The 14,541-nt window shown below is 49.2% G+C and overlaps 1 protein-coding gene across 6 annotated transcripts in view; it reads right to left on the reverse strand.

Moving 5' to 3' along the window:
- Positions 1–14,541, reverse strand: part of TTC19 (tetratricopeptide repeat domain 19) — a 97,640-nt gene that overhangs the window by 45,733 nt on the left and 37,366 nt on the right. For all 6 annotated transcript variants that reach the window (XM_073565359.1, XM_073565358.1, XM_073565361.1 and 3 more), the window contains one exon: positions 5,094–5,132. In XM_073565359.1, coding sequence (XP_073421460.1) covers positions 5,094–5,132 — 39 coding nt within the window. The remainder of the gene's footprint in view (positions 1–5,093; positions 5,133–14,541) is intronic.

Here is a 14,541-nt window from a genome sequence, read left to right on the forward strand (position 1 = left end):
GATCTGGAAGCCTCCAGGGGACGTCCGCGAGCATATTCACCAACTCCGCGTACCAAGGTCGTCTTGGCCAGTCTGGAGACACCAGAATTACTGGGATGCCTTCTGACTTTATCTTCTTGACCACCCTTGGGATCAGGGCAAGGGGAGGAAACAAGTAAGGCAGTCGGAACTGGGACCACTGAATTACCAGGGCGTTGCAACCGACGGCTAGAGGATCCCTTGACCTGGGTACAAAGAGAGGAACTTTGTTGTTCATCCGAGATGCCATGAGGTCGACGTCCGGGATGCCCTAACGCTGGCATATCTGATTGAAGACCGTGGGGTGAAGGGACCATTCGCCTGATGCTAGACCCTGGCGACTTAGGAAGTCGGCTGCCCAATTCTCCACCCCTGGAATGTGAACGGCGGAGATCGCCGGAACGTGACGCTCTGCCCAACGCAGTATCTTTGCCACTTCTGACATTACCTGCCTGCTGTGAGTACCGCCCTGGTGATTTATGTACGCCACGGCCGTGGCGTTGTCTGATTGAATACGGACTGGTTTGCCTACGAGGAGAGGCTGCCAATGGAGGAGAGCAAGAAAAATTGCACTGATTTCCAGAAGGTTAATGGGTAGAAGAGTCTCCTGGGCGTTCCAGCGCCCTTGAGCCTTTTTCCGATGGAAAACCGCCCCCCATCCTAGGAGACTGGCATCGGTGGTGATGACTTGCCACTGAGGCGGAAGAAAGGACCTTCCCTGGAGAACTGACGCCGGCAATGTCCACCAAGTCAGCGATTGCCTTACTCTGAGTGGAAGGAGAATGGGACGGTCCAGAGAAACTGAGGTCTTCTCCCAGACTAAAAGGAGGAACAGCTGGAGAGGGCGAGTGTGAAATTGTGCGAAAGGCACTGCTTCCATGGAAGCTATCATCTTCCCCAGGACCCTCATGCAGGACCAAAGGGGAATGGGCTCTGAGCGTTTTAGGGATCGGATTCCCTTGCAAAGAGCTGAAAATTTGTCCTTCGGAAGAAACACCCGGGCTCGGTTCGTGTCGATTTTCATGCTCAGAAAGGTCAGATGCTGAGTAGGGTGCAGGATAGACTTCTCTTTGTTGACTATCCATCCGAGGCGGCCGAGAGTATTCAGGGTAATCTGAAGACTCTGAAGACAGTCTTGGCAGGACGAGCCCTTGATCAAGAGGTCGTCCAGATAAGGGATGATGAGAATCCCCCTGGAGCGAAGAATAGCCATGACTGTTGCCATCACCTTCGTAAATACCCGGGGAGCGGAAGCTAGGCCGAAGGGAAGGGCCGTGAACTGATAGTGGTTCTCCTGAATTGCAAAGCGGAGATATCTCTGATGTAGCAAACACACAGGGATGTGAAGATATGCATCCTGTATGTCCACAGAACAGAGAAACTCCCCGGGTTCCATTGAGGCTATCACCGAGCGCAGGGACTCCATCTTGAAGTGGAGGATCCTTACGTGGCGGTTGAGCAACTTGAGGTCCAAGATTGGACGAAGGGAGCCGTCTTTTTTGGGAATTACGAAAAGCTTCGAGTAGAACCCTGAAAACCGTTCGTTTGAAGGAACGGGGACGATAACTCCGGCGGAAAGAAGGGCGGAAACGGCTTGAAGGAACCCTGGAATCTGGGACCGCTGTCTTGGGGATCGCGACAAGAAGAAGCGCCTGTTTGGGGGGGGGAAGAAAATTCGATTTTGTATCTGGACAGGATGATTTCCCTGACCCAAGTGTCGTCGACAACAGACAGCCATGCGTCCATGAAAGAGGAAAGTCTGCCTCCCACCCTGGAAGAATCTCCAGGTGGGGGTGACCAGTCACTTTGAGGAAAATCTACCGGAACGGGAGCCTGAGGACCTGGAGGGTTAGCCTCTTGATCTCCAGCGGGGAGCGGGTTTATACGATGGTTTTCTGCAATTTCTGGAGACAGAGGGCCGGTCCTGCTGGGATGATCCTTCTGCTGAAGGGAACGGACGAAAGGACCTAAACGGCCGAGGAGCCTTTCTGCTGAAAAAACATCTAGGCCGAGACTGGGGAAGAGAGGTACTTTTACCACCTGTGGCATCGGAGATTATCTGATCCAGCTTAGCACCAAAGAGTCTAGAGCCGTGAAATGCCAGGTTAGTGGGCGACTTCTTGGAGGTGGTATCCGCACTCCAAGACTTCAACCAAAGGATATGTCGTATAGCTACTATGCTGCTGTTAGCTCTTGCTACACACCCGGCCGCATCTAAGGATGCGGCCAAAAGGTATTTACCCATATGATTAATTTGGTCTGCCAGATCTGCCAACTCGTCCTGAGGGGCAGACGACAGAATGCCCCTGCGAAGAATTTTTGCCCAAGCTGAAATGACTTTTGCCACCCAGGCAGAAGCAAATATAGGGCAGAAAGAGGCGCCGGATGCTTAAAAAATTGATTTAGCCAGAGATTCTATTTGCCTGTCTGTTGGATATTTAAGGGATGCCCCGTCCAGAAGGGATAGAACTGTCTTAGAGGATAGACGAGAAACTGGTGGGTCCACTTCGGGAGCTTTCGTCCATTTTGTAAGAAGGTCCGCATCGAATGGATACAGGACGTCTAAGTACCTGCGGCCTGAGAAGCGCTTCTCAGGGTGCTCCCAGTGTTTGGATAATGTGGTCTCGAACTCTTTGCGATTAGGAAAGGTTCGGGAAGGAGGTTTCGCTTGTTTAAAGGGGACGGAGCGGTCCTGAAGAGGAGCTTTATCTTCCTTTATTTCGAGCGTTTTGAAAATGGCCGATATGAGACTATCGACCATGTCCTGAGTCTTGGACATGTTATCTGCGTCTGAGTCAGATCCCGATTGAGAGTCATTGTCTGACCTAAGGTCGTCTTCTGACGAGGGAGACGAGGAAAGCAGCCTGGGTGGAGCGGACGGACCTTGCGAGTTGAAAGACGAGCTAGAAAGAACACGTTTCCCAGAAATCCTACCCGGCCTGTCCCTATGGAGGTCACGGTCAGGTGCAGACGACTCACCGTTGGAGGCGGTCGGAGCACAGGTGGCTGAAGATAGTTGCGGAAGTCCGTTCTAAGACCTGGACCAGGGATTGAGAGACTTTAGTCAGGTCAGAAACCGACTGAGACATTGCAACAGCCCACTCTGGAGGAGGGGGAGTGCGTTCATCCCGGGACTCGGGGTGCTCCGGTGGGGCAGACATCGCGGAAGGACTGCAGGACGGGCAGAAGGGAGACGACTGACCTGACGCCCACTTCTTTTTGCAGCACGCGCAGGCGTAGTGGTTAGCGGTGGGTCTAGGGTAAGGAGCCCCTGCAGGGTTGGACATATGCAAAGACTGCAGAATTACTGCGGCCAGTATCTGAACAGGGAGTACTGCCGCCGGAGTTAAAATTAGGGGCTCAGAAAAAATAAGAGCCTACCGTCACCAGCACCGTTATCTGATGCGCAGCAGTAGTGTCCCCCAAGCTGAGATCCCTGGCGTGTCTCACACGAGGAATCAGAGAGGCACAGGACCTTAGAGATGGGCGGAGCTTGGCGGCAGCGCTGCGCGATTGGCTGTGACCTGCGGGGGGGGCGGGTCACAAGGAGAAAGAGGATCCAGGAACCGAAATTAGCCCTGTGATGGGCTGATGAATGGCGCCAACAAAGCGCGCGCTCTGCAGTGGGCGTGCACCAGAGCAGAACGGAAAGTGAAAGTAAAACCAGCGCAGCGCCGGTTTCTGCCCCCGGAGCCCTGATCCTGGCGCGATGAGCCCGTGACGCCGCGGTGGAGAGGGAGGTAAGGGAGAGAGGCACCGCTGCCTTCAGAGAAGGGCACCTGGCGTGGGAGCTGAAAGGCGCGCGGCTGCAGAGAGGCGCGCTGCTGCAGAAGAATGGGCGGGAAATTCAAAGGAGACTCTGCTACCAGGCATGTAAGGAGCGAGCATGGGACTGATGGTCCCATTAGGCTGCTTACCTGACGTCCAATTGCTTCCTGAAGAGGATGACCACATGGGCCCGCGATGAGGGGGGCCGCTGGGAATGAATGTCCTCTGCCCCGCACTATGTCTGAATAGTGCAGAAGACGGCGCCAAACTTTTCTGCCCGCAAGGGATAGTCACCGCCGGTGACCGCCGTCTTCCTCTCAGCCCTGTCCCGGGAGAGGGGTTAGGAGGGGAATTGGCTAGGACCCGCCACCTGAAGTCAGCCCGTAGCACCCGAGGGTGATAGGGAAAGGGTCCTGCCTGCGGTCCTGAGAGTTGCGATGTGGGTAACACCACATTGCTCGCTCAGCCGCATGATATGGGAAAGCAGGGTGAACATTTACCCCGTTTCCCGATGTAGAATCTGGAAAAATAAATGGGAAAAGATTAATACACACACACAAAACCTAAAAGAAAATGGTTAGATGCGGATCTGGGGAGATCCCGGTCCGCCTCCTACAGACACTAAGCACAAACTGAGGTACTTGGTGCCTGGTGGTGGGTGTATACTGCCGGGGAGGAGCTAATTTTCTTGTTTTTGCATAGTGTCAGCATCCCAGCAGCAGCAGCACACACCCATGGTAATCTGTGTCCCCCAATGAAGCGATAAAGAAAGGATAAATGCTGCTCTCCTCCTGAATCAGACATTGTGGGTTTTTTTTTGTTCCTGGGGCTCTCCATTGCTCTTTTCTTCATGTGCATCTAGTTTTGTTAGCCAAGTGGGCAAGGTCCTAAAGTCTTCACTGTAGGAGTTTTCTTGAGGACCACACCCAGTTGGATAAAAAGAATTGATCTATATATGGAGAAGTGGGAGCCAAATCTTAGGAATGGAGAGGCGCAGGCACAAATTTAAACATTGCCAGATTCGGGAGGACTGCAGCATTTACACCAGGTGATCTTTCCAATTAGACAATCATATAACGGCATGTGGATTGGAGATTGCCAATAAACTGGTCTCCAATATTTCACAAGTTACACATGCAAGTGGTCCAATTGGGCAGTCCGCTAAACTTGCAGAGAATTAAAACATAAATTTCGGCACACCAAAGCCCTGAGCCGAATAGTTCTCGCTGCTCTATCCCACAGGACCTCAGGTTCTCTAGGTACATTCTTACATATAATGTAGTGTAGATGATATAGTGCATACTCACCCTGTCATAGTCGCCTCTCAGAAATGCCACATTTGCCATCTAAAAAACAAAGAGAACAAATATAATCATTGATACAACAGAGCTGAAAATCCCAGGAGACCAATGAGTCTTTAGATGTTATGTTTTTCCAACTGAGAAACATAATTTCATAGAAGTTTTTCTTGTCTGGTAACTCTAATAGAACTCACTTATAATTTAGTAAGAAAATGTATAATTGGTGGAGAAAGATTGAATTTGATTGACTTAGGTCTTTTTTTTCAACCTATGTATCTATGTAGCGCCATTAATTCCACAGCACTTTACAGACATCATCATCGCTGTCCCCATTGGGGCTCACAATTTAAATTCCCTTTCACTATGCCTCTGGGGTGTGGGAGGAAATCGGAGAACCCGGAGGAAACTCATACAAACACTGGGAGAACATACAGACTCCTTACAGATATTGTCCTGGGTGGGATATGAACCCAAGACCCCAGCGATGCAAAGCTGCAGTGCTAACCACTGAGCCACCAATTATCTGTATTTCCTTGCCCACCCCTGTACTATAGATGGGACTAACCAAAAAGTTTTGTATCAAAAGAGCAAGTTATCCCCCAAGAATCTATTCTAAGATAAGCGATAACTTGCTCTCTTGGTACATACCCTTTAATGAATTTTGGACAATATATAACGATGCTGTGTTATTAGTGGGGGTCTCTCTGTTAGGACCCCCACTGAAATGCTGAAAAATCGGAAGTGCTGAAAAAAAAACTAAACTGGTAGCTTTTCTACAGTCCCCCAGTCTAATATCATACCGGTCCCAGCTGTAAGATCCCACATATCACGTATCTAGCAGTTGTCTATGGTTGGAAAACTATTTTAATTCAATGTAAAGGGAACCTGTCAGCCCACTTTCCCCACCATAAAACACTATTATCCTATTCTAGTTTGCTATGGCAAGAATCAATCCTGTTTTTATCTATTTTTCCTAACCCTCCATATACCTCAGTATAACGCCCTTGTTGCTTTTACACCCAGGATGCAAGTTACCCTCTGAATGTCTCTCGCTGCTCTCGATGAATCATTAAACCCCACCTTAGACTTTCATAGAGCAAATCGTTTTCTATATTTAAATGGTGGGGAAAAAAATTTGGAAATTTGTAAGAAAAAAAGAGGGATTTTGGGTTCTTACCGTAAAATCTCTTTCTTGGAGCCTTCATTGGGGGACACAGATGACCATGGGTGTATGCTGCTGCTGCTAGGAGGCTGACACTATGCAAAACAAGAAACTTAGCTCCTCCCCGGCAGTATACACCCACCGACAGGCACCAAGCACCTCAGTTGGTGAAAAAGCAGTAGGAGAAGCAACCAAAACCATAAACATATGTACCAACTCAACAAGGGACTCTCAGACCCAACACGGTACTAATTAAACAGGGCGGGTGCTGTGTCCCCCAATGAAGGCTCCAAGAAAGAGATTTTACGGTAAGAACCCAAAATCCCTCTTTCTTTATCGCCTTATTGGGGGACACAGATGACCATGGGACGTTCCAAAGCAGTCCCGAGGGTGGGAACAGCAATAAAGGAACGAAATAAGGAAGGGCTTAGGTCGGTCGATGCGCCAACGCCGCCTGCAGCACCTTCCTACCAAGAGCTGCATCAGACGAGGCCTGGGTATGAACCCTGTAGAACCTCGCGAAGGTGTGCAAAGATGACCAGGTCGCGGCTCTGCAAAGTTGTAAGGCCGAAGCCTGGTGTCGCACAGCCCAAGAAGCCCCTACAGCTCGGGTGGAGTGGGCTTTCACCCCCGGAGGAGGCCGTTTCTCCTGAAGACGATAGGCTTCCAGGATGGTAGACCGAATCCAACGAGCAATTGTGGACTTGGAAGCCGGAAGACCTTTCCGGCGACCCTCAGAAATGACCAACAAGGAATCAGATTGGCGAAAGGAAGCGGTCCTGGCAAGGTAAACACGCAAGGCTCTCACTACATCCAGTTTGTGGAGCGACTTTTCCAGAGGATGAGCAGGCGCAGGACAAAATGATGGAAGGACGATATCTTCGTTAATGTGAAAGGGGGATACCACTTTCGGAAGGAAAGAAGGAACTGGCCTGAGAACAACCTTATCTTGGTGGAGAATAAGGTAAGGAGAACGACAGGATAAGGCCGCCAGCTCAGAAACTCTCCTGATGGAAGTAATGGCGATCAGAAAAGCCACCTTCCATGAAAGAAAAGACAGAGGGATGTCCTGAATCGGCTCGAACGGCGCCTTCTGGAGAGCGCCAAGAACAAGATTGAGATCCCATGGATCTATCGGAGAACGATGAGGAGGAGCCACATGGGCGACTCCTTGGAGAAAGGTCTTCACTTGCGGTAAGGAAGCCAGATCCGTCTGGAAGAGGATGGCTAGGGCAGAGATACCTGGCCTTTGAGAGTACTGAGGGATAGGCCCGCATCCAAGCCGGATTGGAGGAAACCAAGAATGGAAGGAATTGAGAACGATAGTGGAAAAACATCGTTTTCGTCACACCAGCGAAAAAAGGCCTTCCAGTACCTATGGTAAATGCGGGAAGAAGCAGGCTTCCGAGCCTTAATCAAGGTCTGAATGACCCGGTTGGAAAACCCTGATTCCTTCAGAATCGCGGCCTCAACGGCCATGCCGTTAAACTCAGAGATTGAGAACTCTGGTGGTAAAGGGGGCCTTGCGAGAGAAGATCTGGACGGTCTGGAAGCCTCCAGGGGACGTCCGTGAGCATGTTCACCAGCTCCGCGTACCAAGGTCGTCTCGGCCAGTCTGGAGCCACTAAGATGACCGGGATGCCCTCTGACTTTATCTTCTTGACTACTCTTGGGATTAGGGCAAGCGGAGGGAACAAGTAAGGTAGGTGGAACTGGGACCACAGGATTAATAGGGCGTCGTAACCGACGGCTAATGGATCCCTGGACCTGGCTACAAAGTGAGGAACCTTGTTGTTCATCCGAGAGGCCATGAGATCGACGTCCGGGGTGCCCCAGCGCTGGCATATCTGACTGAAGACTGTGGGATGAAGGGACCATTCGCCTGACGCTAGCCCTTGGCGACTCAAGAAGTCGGCTGCCCAGTTTTCCACCCCTGGAATGTGAACGGCGGAAATCGCCGGCACGTGACGCTCTGCCCAACGAAGTATCCTTGCCACTTCCGACATCACCTGCCTGCTGCGAGTACCGCCCTGGTGGTTTATGTACGCCACGGCCGTGGCGTTGTCTTACTGAATGCGGACCGGCTTGCCTACTAGAAGATGCTGCCAACGAAGGAGAGCGAGGAAGATTGCCCTGATCTCCAGAAGGTTGATGGGCAGAAGAGTCTCCTGGGCGTTCCAACGCCCTTGGGCCGTTCTCTGACAGTAGACCGCCCCCCATCCTAGGAGACTGGCATCGGTGGTGATGACCTGCCACCGAGGCGGGAGAAAGGATCTTCCGCGGAGAACTGACCTCGACAACGTCCACCAAGTTAGCGATTGTTTGACTCTGAGCGGAAGAAGAATGGGGCGATCCAGAGAAAACGAGGTCTTGTCCCAGACTGACAGGAGGAACAGCTGGAGAGGGCGAGAGTGGAATTGTGCAAATGGCACTGCTTCCATAGAGGCTACCATCCTCCCCAGGACTCTCATGCAGGACCGAAGGGACATGACCCTCGAGCGCCGAAGGGACTGGATCCCCTTGCGAAGGGTTGAAAACTTGTCCCTCGGTAAGAACACTTGGGCCAGATTCGTATCGAACTCCATGCCCAAAAAGGTCAGACGCTGGGTAGGGCACAGAGTGGACTTGTCCTTGTTGACTATCCATCCCAGGCGTCCGAGGGCATCCAAGGTTATGTGAAGGCTGTGAAGACAGTCTTGGCGGGACGAGCCCTTGATCAGGAGATCGTCCAGGTAAGGGATGATAAGAATCCCTCTGGATCGAAGGATGGCCATGACTGTTGCCATCACCTTCGTGAAGACACGAGGGGCGGAGGTTAGGCCGAAGGGAAGGGCCACGAACTGATAATGGTTGTTCTGAATCGCAAAGCGGAGGAATCTCTGATGCTGGCGAGAAATGGGGATGTGGAGGTAGGCATCCTGTATATCCACCGAGCAGAGAAACTCTCCGGGCTCCATTGAGGCTATTACCGACCGCAGAGACTCCATCTTGAAATGGCGGATCTTCACGTGGCGATTGAGCCGTTTGAGGTCCAAAATTGGGCGAAGTGAGCCATCCTTTTTTGGGACTACAAAGAGATTCGAGTAGAACCCTAAAAAACGCTCGTTTGTAGGAACGGGAACGATGACCCCGGCGGAAAGGAGAGAGGAGACGGCCTGAAGGAACCCTGGAACCTGTGATCGCTCTTTTGGGGATCGGGACAGACAGAAACGACTGTTTGGGAGGGAAGAAAACTCGATTTTGTATCCGGACGTGATGATTTCCCTGACCCAAGCGTCGTCGACAACGGATAGCCACGCGTCCTTGAAAAAGGAAAGTCTGCCTCCCACCCTGGAAAGCTTTCCAGGTGGGGGTGACCCGTCACTTAGATGAAAACCTTCCGGATCGAGCGCCTGAGGACCTGGAAGGCTGACCCCTGGATCTCCAGCGAGGGGCTGGCTTATACGACGGCTTTCTCCGGTCATTGGAAGCAGTGTTACGGTCCTGCTTGGATGAACCGTCTGTGGGAGAGAAGGGGCGAAAGGACCTAAAAGGCCGAGAAGCCCTCTTGTTAAAGAACCTCTTAGGACGGGACTGAGGAAGGGAAGTGCTCTTTCCACCCGTGGCATCTGAGATTAACTGATCCAGCTTGGCGCCAAAGAGCCTAGTGCCGTGAAATGCCAGGTTGGTGAGTGACTTCTTTGAGGTAGTATCCGCATTCCAAGACTTCAACCAAAGAATGCGGCGTATTGCTACAATGTTGCTGTTAGCTCTAGCAACGCACCCTGCCGCGTCCAAGGAGGCGGCCAGAAGGTACTTGCCTGCGTGATTAATTTGGTCTGCTAAATCTGCCAGCTCGTCTTGAGGAGCTGCCACTGAAACGCCCCTGCGCAGAATTTTTGCCCAAGCCGAAATGGCTTTCGCCACCCAAGCGGATGCGAAGATAGGGCATAGGGATGCACCGGATGCCTCAAAGATAGACTTAGCCAACGACTCTATTTGCCTGTCTGATGGGTCCTTGAGAGAAGCTCCGTCCGGAAGGGAAAGGACCGTCTTAGAGGAAATACGAGAAACTGGTGGATCTACCTCGGGAGCTTTGGTCCATTTCGTGACTAGATCCGCATCAAAGGGATAAATGACCAACAAACCAGACGAATACACATGATATTTATCAATAAATCACGTGGGTCATGTGTATATGGATTAAATACGCCTATCATCAGAATACAGATAAAGCTCAACAAAAAAATGACTTATAGGCAGTAATTATATATAACAAAATGATTTATTAGAAAACTCTTTAAAAACATATGCCAAGATGATATAGTCTAATCAACATTATGTCATGATAACATAGACAATTGTAAAGATAATTGTTTCAAATAAGACCCTCATCTCCACATAATAATAACACCTGTGTACCTTAGGTAACATATAATCAAACGGCATAGCGGAAAAAATTCCTTTCCTAATAATGAAATTACCTCCAAGGGATAACACAGAAGTACCACTGTCAGCTGGGGGCTGCACGTCCGCCCCGACGCGCGTTTCGGTCTCCTTCCTCAGGGGGCCTGTGACTGGTAGTGTGTTCGGCATTTTTATATGGTCCGCAGCGGCGAAAAATCAGCCGCAAAACCGGAAATGTTGATTAGACTATTCATAGCAGACACTATCATCCCCTTTACATATTATTGTACTATCTGTTGACTGGCTATGCATGTTGATTTATGATCATTGCGGTGAGCCTATAGCCCACTCCCTTCTTTCCCCACATCTTGGCATATGTTTTTAAAGAGTTTTCTAATAAATCATTTTGTTATATATAATTACTGCCTATAAGTCATTTTTTTGTTGAGCTTTATCTGTATTCTGATGATAGGCGTATTTAATCCATATACACATGACCCACGTGATTTATTGATAAATATCATGTGTATTCGTCTGGTTTGTTGGTCATTAATTCTTACTGTGTTTTGCACAGGTTTCCTATCCGACATGGATTTTCAAGCCAAAGAAAAGAGTTGGCTTTCACATATTGACCAAGTATTTGGGGGTGACGGGTCCAGTGTATCATCCAGCAATGATGGGAGATGGGATGAGTGTACGGGAACATTACAACAGTTGATCATTAAAAGGACCAAACTGTGGTGGAATCGCACATTTCTCGATAAATATTTGACTATTAAAATGATTCCTAGGGGCTTGAGGGTACGGGTGATTCCCACCTTTCCAGTCGAAGACAGCGGATTTATGTCCAGGTGGGAGGAGGCCTGTAATGGCTGCTCACAGATTTTCATGCAGCTTCTTAGTGAATACAATAGTGGAGTTATATCACAATTGGACATGAATATCAAAAAAATGGAAGACGAATTAAAGGTTTTGGGTACGGTGGAGAAGGTGAATATGTTTCATTCACAATTGGAAAAAACCTTGGACACGGTTGTTAAGAAAATTCAATCTACTCAACTGACTAAACTTAATCGGGACCGTAGGGATTATGAGAATCATACGGTATATTTGTGGCGGAAAGCTCAGGTATCGGACCGTCAGATGAGACGTATTCCATCTCAGACATCAGTCTCATCGATGAGTGATAGATCTGAGTCGTCTTAGTCATCTATAGCCACTCGGTCAGGATCTGCCAGACGTAATCAGAAGGAATTTTCTTTTCATCCTTACAAACGTCAAAAGTATTCCCCGGTGGCCACAAGATATAATAATAAGGTAATTAACCTTAGTCAACATGTATTTACACATACTGATCTAGCCCTTCTTGAAAAAGGACTGTCCTTCTCTCCAGCAGCACGCTTTGATGCCTTTTTGGCTATCAAGGACCTTCATCTGTTTGCCCGTTCCCTGATTTTTAAGAAGCATTTTTCTGATGGCAATTTATTTGATCTTTTTCCCACAGAAGAAGAACAAGTAGCTCTTGGTATTCTTGAGGATCTATCCACTGAACATGATGCTCTAGAGGGAGGTAAGATACCAAATTCTATACGCTCCAAATCAAAGAATTTTCCCCCCCTTTCATCTTGTCCAAGTGTTGATTTATTTGTACAGATTGTCTCGAAAGAATTTTTAAAAATACCATCCCATATTTATCACGACAATCTTACTAGAGAGGAGCGGGGACGTCTGCGTATCCTTCAGAATCTTACGGATGTGGTTTTTAAGTCGGCAGACAAGGGGGGTAATGTAGTTGTTTGGCCTAAGACACTTTATGAAAAGGAGGCCTATAGACAACTAAACAATAAAACCTGTTATAAAAAAACTTACCTTCAACCCCTTGTCTGCCTTCTCTAGCCAATTAAAAGATATCATCAAAAGGGCGAATGAGTCGGGGGTAATCACTAGGGAACTGGCAACAGCCTTGATTATTCCTGAACCTAGGATCCCGACTTTTTACCTACTGTCAAGGTGAAAATATATTTTCTTATATAACTTTTATACTTTTATACTGTGAAACAATAAGTTTTTCCTAATTGCTTGCTAATGCAAATGTAACTGTATTAAAGATGGCTGCCAGTGTTCACTTTCACTTAAATTCAGTGTCTAAAGAGTTAAGTTAAGTTTCATTTCTCCTAAAAAAAGATAACTCAGGAATGTGAAGAAGAAGTAACCATCGGGAGACTTTTTGACGAATCAGAGAGAGACTGGACACTAGATGTATACTGCATAAACCCCGCCTAATGCACGCCTTCCCCTAACACTCAATATAGTATTGTGTATTTGTAAATAAAGCCAGTTGTTGTACTGGTCCTGACAGGTGTGGATGCGGGACATAGCTAAGACTGAATCAGCTGCGTGTCTGAGTCATTCTTAATTGGTACCAGATGTTTTGCGCTCGCACAATGATTTGGAATGACTGGTGAATGAGGATTTATTGTCGTTTACGACCCCGACAATTTGGAGCCCAACGGGGGGCGTGGACAGTGATCCGAGGCTCCTCTGGACCCATGCCTGGATGTCTGTGGATGATACCTGTAGTGGCTGACCTCGAGGACTGATCACCCTCCAAAACACGGTAAGTGAGATCATATACACTGTATGTGTCACACTTGCTAGTGTCTCAGCCGTTATTGGTTTGTCTGTGGTCTCCTTGGGTCTGAGGGGTGACCGGTCGAGTGGTGAGACTGAGTGCGATCCTGTGCCACGCTCTGAACCAGCAACTGAGAGACGTCGCATTCTGCGCGTCCTCGTGTACACCACACCTCCTCCACCGGTCATTGTACTCCATTTAACCACCCTACCCGTGACTATTGTCTAGTAGTGAAGTGGAGTGATAAATTGAGCTAGTTGCAGATTGTGGGGCAACTTAGAGGAAGGGATAGGAGACGCAGCCTCTGTGATATTGTACCAACTAGGTAATTAAGACGTCCCGAGAAGGGACCACCTGTATTTCTGTGGAGGGCTCTCACTAGGAGACCGGCTCCCGACTGTTGGAATATCGTGGCAGGATAATCTGTTAATCACTGCTGTTCAAGGTTAGGGAAAGGAAATATTGAGCGCGAGGCTCTTTTCCTAGTACGTCGAACGTGAGGCTCCGTACTGTGGAACATCAGTGTTGATATCGCTACCAGTGGTTTTTCTGCAGAGAACCATAGTATTCTGTAAGAGTCATGCTGCGTATCTTAAAGCAGAAGAAGTCTGTGCCCCACAAGTTAGATGAGGATGCTGTGGAGGTCAAGGCAATAGTAGCGTCACGGGAAGGCAAGAAGGCAGTCAAGAATGTTGAGAGATTGTATAAGCATGTAGGATTGCCCTCGTCAGGGAGATTACAGCCGGCTATGTGGCATAATCTCATAGAGAACAAACGAGGCATGTTGAAAGATAAAGGATTGTTAGAACAAGCACAAGCTCATCTGCGAGTTGCGCGAGGCTTGAAGAATGAAGGATGGAAAGAGATTGATGGGGAAGGAGGATCAGACAATGCGGAACCTGTGTTTGGTTATAAAATGCCTTTGAACTGTGATCTTATAGATTGTAAAATGGCCGCCGTGCCACTGATGATGAAAATGCAGTCCCAACCACCGCCCTATAATGGCGACAAGACGAGCTCTCCAGAAGCGTGGGTGTGTCCTGTTTGTGGCGTGCAGAATCCAACCTGGGTGGAAACCTGCCGTGTGTGTGGGGCGGGCCGTCCTTGGGGTTCCGCCCAGACCATGGACGGAAGTGGGGCATGCCACGCCTCCACCGGCAGCCATCTTGGTGCACCCGGAATTCCTCCCCAGCCACTATGTCCGCTGGTAACACTTTCCGGCGAGTACTATCAGGGACCACCACTTCCTGAGAAACCTCCGGCACCGACCGATG

The sequence above is a fragment of the Dendrobates tinctorius genome, unplaced genomic scaffold (assembly GCF_039654945.1).
Source record: "Dendrobates tinctorius isolate UK_male_01 unplaced genomic scaffold, ASM3965494v1 ptg000016l, whole genome shotgun sequence".
NCBI lineage: Eukaryota > Metazoa > Chordata > Amphibia > Anura > Dendrobatidae > Dendrobates > Dendrobates tinctorius.